Here is a 19,504-nt window from a genome sequence, read left to right on the forward strand (position 1 = left end):
ACAGTATTTTAATACAACAGAATCCCTAAAGTTGTTTTCATTCACTTATTTTCTGTGTCTACTGTCAGACAATAAAACAAGGGTGAGATGCTGAGTGAAACGTGGCCCATTAACCGTTAATCACCTCGAAGCTCCCGCTCTGTTGAAACCAGAAATATGTTTAATCTCACTGCGCACAGCTAACTCGGTGAACAACACGCCTACTAATAACTTTCCTCTGCTCCTCCGCCTGTCACTCAAAGGAAGACAGAGAGGAGCCTGTGGCCGCGGAAGAGAAAAACCTCACACTCGCCGCGGACCAATACTAGCGACACTGGCACTTTTCAATTTACCGTAGTCCCGAGTTTTGTCTCTAGGCGCGGGGTCTGAAAAGTCGCTAAAGCCTGAAATTCTCTGCTAAAGCTAGCGACAAAATCAAATTTGATTTGCTGGTAGTGTCACGTGGGTCGCTGCGCTGGCCTGAAGCAGAGAAGCTCTGTGCCATATGTTGCCCAAAAGAAGACATGCATGTGTATAACTTTTTAACCCGTTTGCATTCGCTCACAATGCAGGGGGAGGATACATAATTTTCCAGGATAACTTAATAATTTCCAGGACATTTGACCTTTTTTCTCATTTCCCATATGTTTTCCATGACTGGAAAATTGGTCAATCAGGTTTTCCAGGTTTTCCAGGACCCGTGGGAACCCCGCTTGAGTGTCCTACTCTAGAAAAATTAATAATCCATAATTAATTCGCCCTACTATGCAATTGCTAAGTGCACAGCGTGTTCACTGACTTCAGAGGTAACCATTCTAGTTTTCATTGTATTGCAAAACTGAGCCGTCATCATGCGATTAACTTCATTCTTGTCTGATAGCTCATCGTCCTCCTCTCTATTCACTACTACTAACAATAATAATTACATAAAGGTTTTCTTCTAGCTATCACAATTTTCCCCAGAAGCCTTTCGGTGCATTTGCCCTTTCGCAGAAAGAATTCAGCCAATGCTAGTCAGCACATGCTGAATGAATTTGGTATGGTGGGAGAGCAGACTTGTCAAGACTTGACAAACTGCAGAATAGGGGAAAATGCTGCATAAGAGTTTTGGTTTTACCTCAGAGAAAATAAAGACAGAATAACACTTATTTCAGTTGTCATTTATGGAAGGGAAACAGCAAAGTACAACTTGATAGAGGGCTTTATTTAAAAAGTTTATATTATAAAATGTAAAAATCCAGCTAAACCTGATCACATGAATGGCAAAGACTTATCCCTTAGAACTTCCAAAGTGCTGCCACTTTACATGACAGATTTATTTTAATTTCTTCGCACCAGAGATGTATAAATTTGGCAATACTGGAAGTTCACAGCAAACAGAGTGGATAGTTATTGCTTTGGTTCGTTTACAGTGGGTTTTATAACGGTTGAGAGTTGGGACATGCAGCATGGGGATCTAGCCGACAGTAGAAAGGCAGAGATGCTTTACAGGAAAATGCTGGTACGGCTCTTTAATCGTCCTTATCCCTGGCACCGTGCTTTAGAATGCGTGTGAACTCCACATAGTTGAAGTTATTCTTCTTGTCAATGGGGGCCTCCCTGAAGAGCTCGTCCACCTCCTCGTCTGTAAACCGGTCGCCCATTGTTGTGAGCAGCTCTCTGAGGTAATCTTCCTGGATGGAACCTGCAGGGGAAACAAAACAAAACTCAGATCAGATAAGAAGGCCTGGACTAGAATCATCTGAAGAATTTCCTTTTGTTCAGAGTCAGGGACAGAATTTACCTGTGCCCTCCTCATCGAAGCAAGCGAACGCATTTCTGATCACATCCTCGGGGTCTGTGCCATTGAGCTTCTCTCCAAACATGGTGAGAAACATGGTGAAGTTAATGGGTCCAGGAGCTTCGTTCATCATGGCCTCCAGGTAGTCGTCATTTGGGTTTTTCCCTGTATGAATAAACAGGCGTAACACATTTAAAGGAGATCTCATCGTTTAACTGACTGCAAAACTCCTCTGGACAACTCAGACTTTAAACCTTAAAGAAAATCCAGGAACTTTTAGCAGCAGCATTGGAAGGCAACAAATTGCAAAGTGATCTGGTTATAGTAGGATTTTCATCATTAAAAATACAGACCCTTTTCTACCATCATAAACCAAAGTTATTTCAAAAACTACTTTTTCCCCAAAACCCAGGTGGTTTTAAGTTTGCTTATAAAACTAGTTCTAACAAAGCAAACGTAAGGTTCAGCGTTTATATCTCTAAATCAATCGGTACCGACAGAAACTCTTACTCACCCAGTGAGGCAAGCATGTCGTGGAGGTCCTCTTTGTCGACGAACCCATCACGGTTCTGGTCAATCATGTTGAAGGCCTCCTTGAACTCCTGAATCTGAGACTGGTCAAACATGGCGAAGACATTGGAGGTGGCGCGTTGAGGGCGCTTCTTCGTGGTCTTTCCCTTAGCTCTTTTGCTCGACATGGTGACTGTTTTATTTCTGTGGTTGCAAAAAGAAAAACAGACGCCATGGTTTATGTCACAGCACAGCTTAGTGCAAAAGACAAACATTATTAATTATCAATGTCACGTTTAGACCGCTCTTCATTAGATGAGGAAAATACAAATATGTAAAGCATTCATTTTATTTCTTCTAAATTACTTTAAGCCTACAACCCAAAGAAATGACATGGTCAATGAGACATTTTACATTTATCAACTGACTAAACCGTTTAATTCATCTTTGAACAGTGCAGAACAAATGAAAAACAACCTAATGAAAGGTAAAGTAGATCAAGCCGTTACTCAAAATAAGATTTCGTCAGTGATGTCCTGAACACAGTAATTAAATCCTCCGGCACAGACTCCCTAGTGTGGTGTCCCTCTCACTGAGCTATAAATGGAAATATTTCCAGGCTGATTAACTCGATGCCTTCACAGAGCAAAGTTACTGATGTGAGGACAGATGCCCATATGAGGCAATACGTTAAGCTACATTCAAGTTGACAGACGCTTGAGATTTTGCTATTCTGTGTTCATGGAAAATTGACTATCTATAGCTGGGCCCGATGCGCTGCAGTTATGTTGATATGGGCTGATAATATCCAGGATGCTGGCAAGTACAAGGCCTGCGTGAAAGTTAAGCGAGTTAATGTTCACTTTCCTAAACGCAGCACCTTTAAAATGCTTCTTAACTTTAAGAGCAGAGGACGAGGACATGTAATTTACACTAAACTAAATAAGCAATTTAAGTCAGGATGCAGGAAACCACAAAGGCCCATCATCTCGCCTTAAAAAAGCACAACTAATGAACAGATTATCGAGATTACTGAATCATTAAACGCCTACTTGGTAGTTAACTAATTAATCAACAAACTTACACATACAAAATGTTCCCAGTAAAAAGCCCATTGTTACAAATTTTCTTTTGCTAATACTGTGCATTTTATAAGCTGTACCAACCCACCATAAACTAATAAAAACGGTTCATCTTTATGACTATTAGTTTCGCTACAACACCCAAGAATGTACTACTACGCATACCTGCACCGTCTTAATGGTTTGCGGCCTATCTTGAGTCACATTAACGATTATTGCTGAACACCGAGCAGCCCGAAACAACAAGGTGTTCATGTATATTTTCCATTTTTTATAATGTTAACAACTTTGGAACTCGGAAAACACCTCATTATTAGCTATACATTTGTCAGCCCTGCGTTAGCTATCGAGTGATTAGCCACGTAGCTAACAGCTAGCCGTGTTTTCAACGGTATCAAACGGAGCGCTAAAACTGTTCCGCTGACGAGCTATTTACAAACAAACCCCCGACAGAAAATATAGCCGTGTGGTACAAACGTGATAAATAAGTATAATTTAGCTAATTAACACAGAAAATTTTTTTTTTGAAGAGTCTTACCTCACAACAAATAGATACTTGTCGGCTAGTCCGGTGCTGCTCTTTTTCTCAACCACCGCCCTTCACTTCCTGATAATACTGTCGGGCACCGTAAAAAAAAAATCAGAACAAACCATCTAAAGAACATAGGGGTAACTGTGAAATGTATAACCATGTTATTTAATTTAATAGGAACTAATTTTGCACAGTTTTAGTCTAAATACAACTCATAAGTATACCCAACCAAAACCATTTTTAAGTGTTTGTCGAAATTATCCAAACGGTGTTGCTAACAAAATACATAATTTATCTTTACACCCCGAAAACAGTGATTGTAACTTCCACAAACACACCCTTTGCCTGCGTTGACATTCCTGGATATGCCCTTTTAAGGGAAGAAAGAACACATCCTCCTTCGCTTTGTGCAATCGGGGCTAGATAAAGTTTAATTTGGGGAAGATGAGTGTTATCTATCAACAAGGCAAAACTGAAAGCATCATATAATAGCACACCTTCTTTCCCATTAAAATGTCTGTGAGATTCACATAAGAGTTTTCACTACATTATTTCCACTTTATTGATATTGTTTTTAAGGAAAATTATATATATATATTTTTTAATTGCTTGTAATTTTGCCAATTTGTTGACCCAAAACGTGAAATGTGGAATTTGCATTGGCCCATTTACTTTATATTGGTGTAAAATATGTTTATGCTGCCTTCTTGGTTACGTTTCACTTGAAAAAGGTATGTTGAGACACCAGGTAAGGTAAAATGAACAACAAACAATAACAGTACGAGGAATATCATGTAATAAAAGCAGAACAATAGAGGAAAAAATGTTGAGAGGGTAGATAATTATAGATACTGACAGTCCAACACGGGTCAGACAACAGTTGGTACTGTGGTCATTGCTGTAAACAGAGGCTTACTGCTGCATGGGCCTCAAATGCAATATGTGCAACTGTTGAGTCACCGGTTAAAACAGATCACATTGTCCAGCTGTCGTATCGCTTTCAAAGCCGATCGCAAAATGGATGAAAATGTGCCATGAGTCAATTGCAGTAGTGTAACAATGAAACACACCATGTTCAGAGCCGCCATGACCAAAAAAAAAAGGTTAAAATAACAGATGGATGATTAAAATGATGATTTATTTGTTAATATCACATACATACATTGCTTACAATACATTTCTCCATGCTGTATCATGTTATTTATGTGCAATCAGTATATAGTTTAGCTCTATAGTTTTTTTCAGTGATTGTCCAGTGAGCTACATGGTTATATTGTATCTCCAATCATGACAAATGAGTTGCTTGCTAGCCACATAACTCCTACCTCGTGATGAACAGCACCTCCATCCTTTAGGATGTTGAAAACTCATAATCTTATGTTAATCTAGATCTAGATGTACTGTGTTTTTATTAACTATTAACTTGAAGAGGTCATTTGGTTAATTTCTATGGGACATTGATGACTTACGCTGTATGGTTTAATCTTGTGTTTTGTTTTTAGGACTTTTCAACTGTTTGCCCAGTTTATATTACTATTAGGACAGAAAGCTTTTAAATGTATGATGATATATTACTTTAATGAAGTAAGAAGTTTAAACAGCAAATATAAATTAACGTAGAAACATTTACTCTTTTAGATAGACCTTGCATCTACCGTATATTCCAATGGTGATTTGAGATTGTTTCGCCTTATTAAACCGCTAGAGGGCGGTAGTTTTCCACGAAACTTTCTTTTACTGAGTGATTTTAAGTCAGTGCATGAGCATGCAACCATCTTTAGTGTCTTTGCAAACGCTTTTAATTTGATAGAAAGAAAAACTTAAACCCAGAACAACACAGTCTTTTCTACCAGAACAAGTAGAAATTTAGGTGAACTGTTGGTTTGACAGGGCGGCACGGTGGAAAGGTGGTTAGCATTGATGCCACAGTGAAAAGGTCCCGGGTTCGAATACATGGGCCGACTGGGCCTTTCTGTGTGGAGTTTGCATGTTCTCCCTGTGTCTGCGTGGGTTCTCTCCGGGTACTCCGGCTTCCTCTCACTGTCCAAAGACATGCTTGTTAGGTTGACTGGTGATTCTAAATTGGACGTAGGTGTGAGTGTGAATGGTTGTCTGTCTCTCTGTGTGTGGCCCTGTGATAGACTGGTGACCTGTCCAGGTTGTACCCCGCCTCTCGCCCAATGACAACAGTGGACAGGAACAGTGAAAGGTTTTAAAGATACCGGACATGAGCAGTGCGCTTCATCTGCAGCTCCCCATCACTGCATGGTTTGTGTCTCCTGCGTCCAAGGGCGGCTTTACTGTCGCCGTGTAGCTCCAGCTAGGTAAGCTCGTGGTTTTGGTAGTCGCAGAGCGCAGAGCGTAGGCAGACGTGGGCCGTTAGGCTGCACGTTGGAGCAGCGGTTTTATTTGTACAGACAGCAGCAAGTGAGTCTAAAAAAACGTAATTCAAAACGTGTTCTGTAATTCAGCCAGATTGCATCTTTTGGTGTGGCCTCAAATTCTTTCTGTTACTGTTTTATATTAAAGGAATAACTGATAACTGGAGCCGGTATCTTTTATATATGTGTACACCGATCAGCCACAACATTATGACGGGAGAAGTAAATACCATTGATCATCTTGTGACAGTTCTTCTGGGAAACTTTTGGACCTGGCATTCATTCATGTGGATGTTACTCAGACATGTAGCACCCACCTAGACCAGACCAGACACCCCCACCCCATAGCAATCCTTGATGGCAGCAGCCATAAAAAACGGTTTAGGAACAACTAAAACATGAAAAATACCACAAGATGTTGAAATTCACTAGATCCCAAACTGATCAAGTATCTGTGGGATGATCCATAGAGGCCCCTCCCCTCAACCCATAGGACCCAAAGGCCCCCACTAACAACATTGTGCTGCCAAACACCACAGGACACCTTCAGAAGGCCTACAATATATTAGGAAGGTCATAATGTTATGCCTGATCAGGGTATATGTGAGTGTGACTCTTAGATAAACTGTTTAAAGTAGAGGAGTTATGATGAGCTGAGCATGGATCCTATTCAGAGTTTAGTTTTCGATCTTTGTAGTGCCCAAGAAAACGTAACAATTTTTTTCTTTTTCAACAAATATAACATCTAAAGCTTTAGTTTAATTAGTTAAACTTTCTTTCATACAGAAAAAGAAACAAAGAGGCAAACACCAGTCTATAGCAGTTCATGTATAACTGTTAAACTGGACAGACCTCTTCAGAGCACAGCCATGAGGCTGTCCAGCCTCTCAGCCACCGGATGAGCCATGGAGGTCTTCCTGGCGGGCTGATCTGCTGACATGTCCTCGTCCTGATGGGAGACGAGAGGAGAGTCAATCCTTTGAACTTCCATTCCTTCTACATTCAAAGTGAGCAAGCCTGTTGTTGTTTTAGATATAAATCTGAATAAAACACAACATTTCAGCTGCTGATTTTAAGGCTAACAATCTCACAGAGCAATCAGCAAAACCGTGCCGACTGTTACCATGTCAAAGAGTCCCTCTTCAGTCTGATCCTCTGTCCTCTGGTTCTGGACTGCATTTTCTTCTGCCTCCTCAATGTCGGCCCGGGATGCACTCACCTAGAATACACCACACACACTGTTAGACACCTGTTTACTTGCAGTGTAAAGCAGCGTGTGTCATATGTGGAAAAAAGACACATGAAAACAGAGAGTACAGATCTGTATGTCTGTCCACAACAAATAACTTGACATCCTATGGAAACATTTTAACTATAACTAGCTTCCAAGAGACTGTATCCACCTTCCGAGTCCCCGTTACTTTCAAAAGCCACATTTCCACTGCAGGAACTTTCCCTAAGAACTAGGAACCTTTAAAGGTACATCAATGTGTTGCCCCCGCACAGAACTATAATAAGCTTATATTATCTCTAAAAAGTTCCTACCCATTGGGTGCCACATTTAAAAAGACTTTGAGCGGAACTTTGAGGGTGGGGCTTGCAGTGTTGAACATTTCGGATTGGTGGAGAACTTACTGCAGTTCTTCTCACAGTCTCCGTAGTACTTGCTTTAAGTTTAGCCATTTGGATGCTTTAAAACCACTTTTTTTCTTTTCCAGTATTGATTCAATAACTACGTTAGCGAAGCAACAAATCAGAATTAAAAGCAGCACTGCTGGATTCTCCTCCATGTTGTCATTTCTGTTGCAGTGACGCCTGTAGTCTTGTGCATTACTGCCACCCACTGGACTGGAATGAAGGGGCACTCCAGCAAACTCATTTCTTTCAGTAAAAACAAAGACACCCAATGGTCTAAATGTTATGCATGAGCTTTCAGTAACTGGGAATAAATGTATTTTTCTGTTCTTATCCCCCATCCCAAAGAATTTGTATTGCCCTATTAGTCTTTATTTTGATCATCTGACTCTTATTAATCTCCATATTTGTTAATTTTACTGGAGGTTGAAAATACTAACTACTGCATGTCCTAGATAGGTCTATAAATGTTTGGACACTTTTACACTTTTTACCAAAATATACTGAAGTTATAGGGTTAGGGTTTATTTCTCTTATCCTGCGAGCTGCATGTTTCTCATCTGTGGTCCAGGCCACTGCTCTTTATTAACAGTTGATAAACCACCTGATTAAATGTTAGGCCATGTAAATAAGGTTCTGATGAGAAGAAAACTGAGGAAATATTAATATGTTTAAAACCATAATTGATGGAGAAAAAAGATCAGTCCCATAAATTCACACAAACTAAGATGAATGTATCCATCTTAACCACAGGAACAATGATAACTATGTTGTTAGTTTTAATTATGCAGGCAATTTTTTATTTTGCCTCCTTTTAGACTAGTGAGCAGACAGCACCAGAAATAAATAAAAAACCTGAGTGTTTCTATCACTGTTATTTCAAATTCATACAAGTTTGTGCATATTTCAACATTAATTCCCTGTTTATCCAAAAAGCCTTTAAGTCCAGTTGCCTTTTTTTTTTTTTTTTTATAGACGCTTTGTGGATATACCATGACCTGTATGACTGAGAACCTTCACAGACAACCCTATTTACTTATTTTAAACCTAATTTGAGACACTTTGTAATTAATATATAAATTATTTTAGACAGTTCTGTGTTCTCAGAGACAAATAAATGTTTTCGTAGTATTATTTTGACATTTTACGCACCCACAGACAGTTTAGTCACCATCAGTATTTGTGACTGTGTAATAAATTTCAATGTGTTGTTGAGGTCAAACAGGTTTAGTGTTATCTATAAGAAAACAATGGTTTGAATTCAGACATTGGGGTCTCATTATGTCCAAACACATCAATAAGAAAGTAAGGAGACACATAATTAAAATAGACACATAAGACTCAGCAATAACACTGTGAGGAAGGTACTGCACTTCCGTAGTGCTCTTCATGAATCTATAGCACGGTATGATCACCTGCTACTTTAAATATTCAGAATACTCAATACTTTACAACTCAGAACTTAGATATAGAAGAGATGTGTAAACATTAGTGTATGTTGTTATTTTTTTTTTTTTTATTTGTGTTTTTTGTACTGTTAATGAAACCATTCACTCACTCATTCACTCACTCATTCATTCATTGTCCGTAGATGGCTAGGGCAGATTCCTGTTGATGTCCAGAAGGAAATGGACAAAAGATGTTTTGCCCAATACAATAAGGACATGCTGCCAGTACATCACAGGATTAACACAGAGAGACACCAGGCCACTCTGGACATAGACGTATATACACAGAAGCCTCATTGAATGCTGGACCGTGCGTCAACGTTGCCGCCACATTGGAGGAGGCAGCTCTGTCCCGCAAACCAATACGAGTCAATGAGTGAACTTTAAGCATCTTCTTCAAAGTGCTGTAAGTTAACCCCTCTCATTTACACATTCACACACGAACGTATAAATTCCAGGGAAAACCAGGGAACCAAAAACAATGTCCGTTCTTTTTGGTTCCTCTCTGTTTCCTGACTATATACGTTCGTGTGTAAATGTGTAAATGAGAGGCATTAACTTATAATACTTTGTAGACGCTTAATAAAGTTCACTCCATTGACTCGTACTGGTTCGCGGGACAGAGCTGCCTCCTCCAATATGGCGGCGATGTTGACGTACGGTCCAGCGTTCAATGAGGCGTCTATGTATATATGTCTACGGCTCTGGACAGGGCTCCTCGCCATCACAGGACAAACACAGAGGGACAAACAATCATTCACACAAACATTCACACACAAAAAAACACAAATCGGGATTTGGGTTGGGGAAAGGGGTAAGGGGAAAGGGATGGGGGAGAGGAGGGGGTTGGAGGAGGAGGGGGTTATAGGCTGGTGGTTATGGCAGAGGTCAGGCTGAGGCTGGGTCTTTCAAGTACATTTGAAAATTTTGAGGAATCTCTTCTTCAGAGATTTCTTCTTCGCTTTTTTCGGCGCCTCCTCAATCTGCTCTTCTAGGTGTTGCAGTCTGTCCATCAGCTCTTCTCTGGAGTTCTCACCCTCCTCCACCGTCTTCTTCATGGCCTCAGTGATGGATTGTAGGCGGTGCTGGAGGTCGGCCATTTCCTGGTCCCACTGTTTTCTTTCATTTTCCAGGTCCTCCTGCATCTTGATGGCTGCAGCTGTCATGGTTGATCTCGTCACTAAATTCTCAGAAACGTAGCAGAGATTTTCCTCTTCCCACTGACGTTGCTGCTCATCCATCTGAGTCTGCATGACAGTCAGTGCAGCTTTTGCTTTAGCGGTCTCCTCTGCTTGTTGCTGAAGACAGGCCTCTGCTTCCATCCGCTCTTTTCTGGAGTTCTCACCCTCCTCCATGGTCTTCTTGATGGCCTCGGTCATGGATTGTAGGCGGTGCTGGAGGTCGGCCTTTTCCTGGTCCCACTGTTTTCTTTCGTTTTCCAGGTCCTCCTGCATCTTGATGGCTGCAGCTGTCATGGTTGATCTCGTCACTAAGTTCTCAGAAACGTAGCAGAGATTTTCCTCTTCCCACTGACGTTGCTGCTCATCCATCTGAGTCTGCATGACAGTCAGTGCAGCTTTTGCTTTAGCGGTCTCCTCTGCTTGTTGCTGAAGACAGGCCTCTGCTTTCATCAGCTCTTTTCTGGAGTTCTCACCCTCCTCCACCGTCTTCTTGATGGCCTCGGTCATGGATTGTTGGCGGTGCTGGAGGTCGGCCTTTTCCTGGTCCCACTGTTTTCTTTCGTTTTCCAGGTCCTCCTGCATCTTGATGGCTGCAGCTGTCATGGTTGATCTCGTCACTAAGTTCTCAGAAACGTAGCGGAGCGTTTCCTCTTCCCACTGACGTTGCTGCTCGTCCATCTGAGTCTGCATGACAGTCAGTGCAGCTTTAGCTTTAGTGGTTTCCTCTGCTTGTTGCTGAAGACAGGCCTCTGCTTCCTTCCTTTTGTTTTCTTCTGCTTGGAGAGCGTCTTCTAGCTGTTTCCTGTGCAGGGAAACATTTTCATGCATCTTCTCCTTCTTGTTGAGCTCCTGATGAAGAACAGCCATCTCTTCTTTCGCCTCTTTTCCTTGGGTTGTGAGCTGTTCTCTCAATTGCTCTAACTCTTTTCTTAGAGCAGCATTTTCTTGCTCCAGTGAAGAGATCTTGTCTGTCCCTTCGCCCAGAACTCTGTGAAACTCCAGCTCCGAGATCTGAAGTAGAGTGTCGTTCTCGATCCTAGCACTGGTGGGTTCAGGCTGGGCTGCAGGCTGCAGTTTCTCAGCTGGGTTTCCAAGCAGCATTTGGAGAATAGGATGTACTTTAGCTGCTTCAGGCTGCTGTATGGGCTCTGTAATAGCCTGCAGTTTTTGCAGGGTATAATCCGTGGGAGGCAATTTGGGATTGGCAGGTATTACTAGAGCTGCAGTTCGAGGCCTGCTGGACAACAGCACTCTAGGTGTCAACTCCGTCAGTTTTGGGAGTGCTGAAGGTTGCACTTTGATCCTTATGGTCGTCTGTGCAGAGTTTGGTGCAGCTGGTACATTGAGAGCAGCGACAGGAATTTTTGGAGCTGCCTCAAGTACACGGGTAGCTGTGGCAGGCACCTTTGGAGCTGCACATTGGAGCTTGGCAGTAGGCTCCACTTTAAGTGTGGTCTCAATCCATTTTCTTGGTATGGATTGTGTCCATTCCATCGTGTCTATCCTATATGGCCCTATCGAAGGCATCATGGCAGCCCATGCAGGGGTATCTTCAGCATGCTCTTCAGAAGTTGCTGTCTCTGGAAATGCACTACGTACAGCAGTAGCTGCAGCAGGCATTTCTGGAGATGTGGCACACACTTCTGGAGATGCAGCAGGCATATCTAGAGATACGTCTGGCACTTCTGAAGATGCGGCAGGTACTTCTGAAGATGCGGCAGGCACTTCTGGAGAAGTGGCAGCCATATCTGGAGATATGGCAGCCACCTCTGAAGAGCCAGCAGGCATGTCTGGAGATGTGGCAGGCACATCTAGAGATAGGGACGGCCTATCTGGAGACATGGCAGGCACTTCTGGAGAGCCGACAGGCATGTCTGGAGATGTGGCAGGCACATCTAGAGATAGGGGCGGCCTATCTGGAGACATGGCAGGCACTTCTGGAGAGCCGGCAGGCATGTCTGGAGATGCGGCAGGCACATCTAGAGATAGGGACAGCATATCTGGAGACATGGCAGTCACTTCTGGAGATGCGGCAGGCACATCTAGAGATAGGGAAGGCCTATCTGGAGACACGGCAGTCACTTCTGGAGATGTGACAGGAATACCTGGAGATATGGCAGGCACTTCAGTAGCTGACTCACGTACTGTGGGAGCTACAACAGGAATCCCTGGAGCTGCATCAGGTACTGTGAGAGCTGTGGCAGGCACTTCAGTGTCTGACTCACGTACTGTGGGAGCTACGACAGGAATCCCTGGAGCTGCATCAGGTACTGTGAGAGCTGTGGCTGGTATCTCGACAGGTGTGTGGGACAGATTAGGCAATGTGGCAAGCAATGCAGGTTTGGTTGCCTGTGTGCTTGTCGTAATCAAACCAAAGTTGATTTTCACAGTTGCCATCTTGTCCTGTTTTCTGATTCCCCTTTTCAGGTCAGCGGCCTTGGTGTTCTTGTGCGCCTCCTGTGCGGGGGGTTGAGTCTGCTCTGTCTGGAGCGCTGGAAAGTCTTCATCGTTGAGCTGCATGCTGACGTTTTGCTCAACCTCCTTGGAAGTTATCCCGGAGTCCGTTGGCTGAGACATCTCCTGGTTTTCCTCTGCAGACATCGTGGCAGACTTGGTGGCAGACGTCGCGGCAGGCGTTGCGGCAGGCGTTGCGGCAGGCGTTGCGGCAGGCGTCGCGGCAGGCGTCGCGGCAGTCGTCGCGGCAGTCTTCGGTGGAATGAAGACTTTGTGTTTAAAGTCACGCAATACGACTTTAAATTTACCTCTATGAACCTTGTTGCGGTTCGGGTTCATTGTAGTCTCCATTTGTAATCGAGCAGTGTTTACTGTTCGAATCTCTGACTGTCGCTCTGGGAATATGAAGTAATATTCTCGTTTGCTCGCTGTGTGTTTTGTGGTAGGTACCGATCAAAAACTAAGCTGTGGCTGTCGGGAGTTGAGTCCTATTTATACTCTCAGCAACATTCTAAAGATCAAAGGCAGACCATTGGTCTTTGATGATCACAGAATCTGACTCTGATGTCATCATGTGATGTCATCAGAGAAGCTGACAGTTTCTCTTACACATGGAAGGCAACATTCCATCAGCTCAGTGTGGACGCGTGAGAGGTGATCTCAATCAATCAATCAACCAATCAACCAACCAATCAATCAATCAATCAACTAATCGATAATCAATGAACCAATAAATTTTATCTTTTGCTGGATGTAAAAAGACCTTGATGCTTGTCAAAGACCTCGTACTGTATATGTATGTTGACTACATCAATGTTAGCTCCCTCACTTGGATGAGAGAGATAGACATGCTGCAGCAGAGATTAAAAGTCTTTTAGCGTTTAACTGTTAAATGCTGAAAGACTTTTTAACACCACTTATTCATGATGTAATGTCTAAAAAACTTTAAAAGTTCCTGGAACTTCGGGAGGAAATGCGGGTAAGGTTAAACATAAAACCTAGACTTTATTGGACATTTAAACTTGTGATGCAGAGTTGTAGCACTCACGTCCAGTTTGAGCAGCTTCCTGATGATCACCTCCAGCACGTCCCGTCTAATTCATGGTATGTACACCGTCACCCTCAGGAGGTTGTGGACGTAACACTCCTGTAAAGAACGACCAAGTATCGACATAACTGTGGTTAATACTACGAATACACAACAATATTCATGACATGTAAGATGTTACGATAAAACTGTTGCATAATTATTGCAAAAATCAAGCAAAACTAATAAAACTTCAATGTCTAATAATGGCAGAGCTGAAAATCTATTTCCTGACTACAGTGAATTTAATATTATGTATTCACAATTTGATGATGTTTGGGTTAGGGTTAGGGTTATGACTAAACAAGGTCTCCTTTACATGTGATGAGGCACAACAATCACAGTTTACACCTGATACTAAAATATATATATATGGAGAGACATCAAAGTTCATGCTAGGTGTTGTTCCAGCCTCCGTATTCTCTTACCAGTGTTCTGGAGGATTTCTGTATGAAGGGGAAGTTGTCCCCCAGAATGGGCATCAGGAAGCGACTTGTGATAAAACAAGAGCAAAAATACGACTCGGCCGCGACCCGAGGACTCTTTCGATGATAAATCACAGAAGTCTCTATGAGAAATGCTCTGCCAAATAAATAAAAGTCTGCTCCTCTTTGTTTTTTTGTGTGTTAACTCTTACAGCAGGTGGTGTTGGGGGAGCTGCATGACTGAGTCCACAACAAGCTAACCTTACTGTCAAAATGTTAACAACCCAAAAGACAATGACAATCTATTCACCAGAGTGTGTATTCTTAATAGTTTGAACATGGAAATTAAAATAGTTATTATTTAACTAGAAAATACATGTTAGAACAATAATGCACACCTCAGTTATGACCAAATATGTAATTGTAAATTAGCAGAATTTGCCATTTGTTGTTGGCACAACAAAGAAAAATACAAAAAATACCCATAATGCAATTCTGACATTGACCCATGGGGTTTACCACATCACAATGCAAGGGCAAGTAGAAATCCGTAATCCTTGCTCACGGTCTGTCTGGCTAATTCAGCACAGAAGGAGAAGAGGATTTGAATGGACAAGCTTCAGTCAAAATTGTAAAAGTAAGTATTTTGTGTGAAAATGACTTGTTATGTTTATTATATAAATTAATAGCGAATGTGTATGAGTAAATTGGCTAACTCATCAGTTTAGCTAACAATGCTATTTATGATATACTTTGCCTGCCTGTCTGCCAGAAAGTTAGCCTAGCCTTCTGTTCCCTCACGACTTGTTCGTTCTTCGCGCTTTTAGTCACACATGTAAATGAGCAAAAACACTGGAGTGGACAGAGTGAAAAATCTCCACGGCGCATTCCCCCTCGTTTCGCCTGCCCGCCTTTTGGAAGTCCAAAAGAGATGGCCAACTTTGTTCTTTCTTGCATTTTTATATGTGTGACTTACTGGGAACATTCAGAACTGCAGTGGACAAATACACACCGAAACCTCTGCGACTGTATCGTGCCCGAAAAGGAGCTTTTGGAAAGGAAATGGAAGATGTCTTGGATAGGCTTTATAATGAGGTACAGTGTTATAAACATTGATTTAATCATGTCATGTGAAATAATTTTTCTTGTTCGCAAACTTTTTTTAAAATCTAAATACAGTGTTGTTTTTTTGTAGATCTCTAACATTGTCAGACATCACAAGGATGCTGCACTTCAAGGCCTTCCAGTGTTCCTTCAGGAGGAGCCCAAGGATTTATTCACACAATGTCTCGTAAGTACTACATATCACAAAAAGACAGCATTTTGATTTTGACATGCCTACATTAGTGCTTTAGTACTATGCTTCCCAGATATTTCAACAGGACCCCGCTCAAGCAAACAACCTTTATGTTCCTGCATTTTAAGTCAAATATTTGACTTAAAATCAAATTTTAATACTGCTGTGGTTTAACAGTAGCCTGGATACCAGACTCTCTGACTTCGCAGAGAGTCTGGCCTAGCTCCATTGGCAAACGTTTATTTCCTGGTGGGAGGGCACAGTTTGAGGTTTAAAATCATCGGAGTTCCTTTAACCAATCACTAACGTTTGGTAATGACGTATGTTATGCGCCGGAGCCTTCAGGCTCTGCTGCCTCGTACTTCCGCTTTCAAGAACGCAACAAGTAAACAAATCGCTACTCTACCATCAATTGCAATTAAGGACGCGAAATTGGAATAAAAGTGCTGTAATGCCAGGAAGCATATCCACAACGGAGCGAATGGCTTCGAGTATATCCGTCTCCGTTCGTGTAAACATTTCAAACTCGGCGCGCAACTGAAACGTAATCGCTCTCAGATCCGCCCTCTGTTCGCTGATTGGTTCGCCAACCAGTTGGCCGGAGTAAACGTTAGCGGATCAAGCTATTCCAGACGGAGTACTGTAGGGAATGCAAATGAGCGGAAGTACGTGGGCAGGCGGAGCCAGGCTAGTTTAACAGGAGTCTGATCCCAAAGATGGGGCAACCAATGGAGTGCCTTTGGGCATACTCTTTGTTCTTTAGGATGGTGTTGCACCGACTTCATCAACAATGGTGCAGAACATTGCTGTGATTTTGGAGGACACCATTGCCCTGGAGGAAGTGCCAGATCTTCCATCTGCACTTGCATACCTTTTTGGACTGCTCTATGCTCTCAACATTTCATATCCAAAGACTCTCAAGTACACTTTTGACACATTTCAACACCTCTTCATGGAAATTGGCTATGATTGCACACAGCGTGTGCAGTCATTGCAGAACAAACTCCTTTAAACTAATGCCATGCACTTCACTGGAACACTTACCAATGCAGTGCACTTGTTTCTGTTCTCTTAAACAGAAATGTTTAAATGTTCAACTGTTTACATTGGCACATCTTTTTGTTTTTATAATATGTCCTATGTTATACTCCTCTGGGTAGTTCTGAAATTCGTGACTGTTACATTACCACTAATGTTTGCACAGTGAAGTAAAATAAAAAGTAAACTCCATTTAGAATTGTGTATTTATTCAAATGCAGGTAAATAAATTGTGCAGTTAATCAGCTTTTGCTAGTTATATGAATTATGCTACTGAGCAAATAAACATGTTTATATTGACAAAATGAAGAATTAATAGCAGTGACTACACAGAACAGCATACATGTAATTGGTACAACGATGAAATGTCACTTTTTGCGCTGTTATTTTTGTTATTTTTACAATGATTTGCTGTCATTGTCCTAATGACAGCAAATCGCTGCCACAATTCAAAAATCTTACTGCAAAAGGTTGCCTTGAAATTTTAAGTTTTCTCCATTATTCTTTTTATTTTTTTTACAGTGTAGGCGGTTAAAAGTCAGTCTGTTAAGAACTAAAGGAACATTTTCAGACAAGATGGATCTTTTACTTTGGGCCTTCAGGTGTCAAATGACATTTTCTCTGTCCTTTATTTAACCTGTGGAGGTTAGTGGTAATTTCCTGGTGGGATTGTTACTGATTCAACATCAGATATGAAACCAGCTTTAAACCGTTCCGAGTCACGCTGACACCTGATGGTTGACTCCGACCAACACAACCTGACTCAGATCTGATTCTTTACCCAAAAGCTTTCAGTGACCAGTAGGGCACCTCCTGCTCCAACACAGCGGGAGATGAGGGGGGCAGGGTTAGGAGTTAGGGTTATTAAATGTCTTTTTGTTTCTTTTATTTGCACGTAGGTTTTAGTTTGTAGTTTGGAAACAAGGTAGCTGGTGTTTTGTTTGTTGTTTTGCCCTGGGTTCATCCTGAAGGAGCGCTTCACTTTGGATATAGATTTATGTATAATTCACTTGTAACTAGTTGTTTGCATGGGGATAAATAAAAATTGGTCACATTTGCTGCTCATCTTGTTCCTCGCCTTCTTTTTATGTTATGTCCTCGAACCCCTAGACCGGGACGTAACATCTCATTAGACCAGTTTAATGTCAATCCAGGTAGCTGTCTGGATCAACGCTGATCTCTTATCAGCTGTCCGTGCTGTCAATCATTTATAAGGCTGGATCAGATGTTACAGAGAAAAGAGGAAGTGGAGTGGACGTTTAGAAGCAGTACGATGTCTGAGCATTCCTGAGATAACTTGAGATAATTAATAGTTTGTCTCAGCATGTTGTCCAAGTCTTGTAGGAGCTCATTGAACATGTCCATGTCTAGAAGTGTTCACTTCCCATAAGCCTCGCTGCATGGAGGCAGCACAAAGCAGGACATAAATATAGTCTCAATAGATCCCTTGGGACATCCATACAGTTGGAATTTCCTGGACAGCTGGACTCGGTGATACACTGCAAACACAAAACGCAATCCATTTAAAGCCTCTTCAGTTTCAGCTTATTAAGACAGCACATGGACACAATAGCTGAAAAGACATTTCAGTATGAAGCAATATAACGCAACTCCACTGATACACACTAAAAATTCCCATTCAGTTGAATCAACATCTTTCTGACATAGCATCAACAAAATGAACCATTACATTACATGAACCATTATCATGTATTGTATTTGATTATAAAGTCATAAATGTTGTGGGGAGGGGCCTCTGTGGATCATCCCACAGATACTTGATCAGTTCGGGATCTAGTGAATTTGGAGGCCAGGTCAACACCTTGTGCTGTTTTGTATGTTTTTTGAGTTGTTCCTAAACCGTTTTTGTGTGGGTGTGCCTGTGTCAGGCTGCATCCTGCTGCATCCTGCTGCATCCTGCTGGGGGATTTATGTATGGTTCACTTCTGTTGTGGATGTCCACAAGTGAAAGCAGATGCAAACAAACTCACTGCAGTTTATCTTAAAATTACTGCAACTCTCTTGTTTTTCAGCTAAGCTTTACATTGTGTTTGCAAATGATTTACTGGCTTGTACCATATTATAACACAGTTATGAACCGTGTCACGTATTCATTAGATATCACAAAGTACTGTGACCCTGCCTAATGTCATCTATTAGCTTCCGTCGTAATAAATGGTTGATCTTTTAATGGGCTCACACTTCACATTGCAGCCATGACATTTGGTATGCTCTTGTTCTGACTACTGACCGTTGTAATATGTGGGTGGATGAGGTCCAGAAAGGATGAATGTTCAACACAGAAGTCGCCCAAGTGTTCAAGTGTTAATCTTCCTCCCAGATTACCTGGAGAAGACTTAATTTAAACAGGAGAGACATTTATATCCATGACAACTTTCCGTTCATGTTCATGTGTCATCGGCATGGCTTAAAAATCAGCCACCAGACTCCCTGCCTTTGATTTATAGTAGCTGTTAATGACCAGAGGGGACGTTTGTGTACTGAAAGAGAGAGTGACAAAGAGACGGTAACTGGCATTTGTTGTATGTGAATGAGTAACAATAGCATAGCTGAAGTCAGTGACAGCCACAGCTGCTGCAGTAAAAAGACAAAAAGACAAGACAAAGGCTGCTGGAGGTTAACCAGCATTGGCTTATTATTATCACTGTTATTAT

The 19,504-nt window shown here is 41.8% G+C and overlaps 1 protein-coding gene across 1 annotated transcript; it reads right to left on the bottom strand.

Moving 5' to 3' along the window:
* Window positions 1–1,162: 1,162 nt before the first annotated feature.
* On the bottom strand, window positions 1,163–3,977 carry myl12.1 (myosin, light chain 12-1). The gene is made up of 4 exons (XM_084565996.1): window positions 3,890–3,977; window positions 2,274–2,473; window positions 1,763–1,924; window positions 1,163–1,663 (listed from the first exon to the last, which is right to left on the bottom strand). The coding sequence occupies exons 2-4, from the start codon at window positions 2,455–2,457 to the stop codon at window positions 1,491–1,493; spliced, it is 519 nt and encodes a 172-aa protein (XP_084422122.1). The 5' UTR covers window positions 2,458–2,473; window positions 3,890–3,977; the 3' UTR covers window positions 1,163–1,490.
* Window positions 3,978–19,504: the final 15,527 nt, after the last annotated feature.

This window comes from Chelon labrosus (genome assembly GCF_963514085.1).
Source record: "Chelon labrosus genome assembly, chromosome: 18".
NCBI lineage: Eukaryota > Metazoa > Chordata > Actinopteri > Mugiliformes > Mugilidae > Chelon > Chelon labrosus.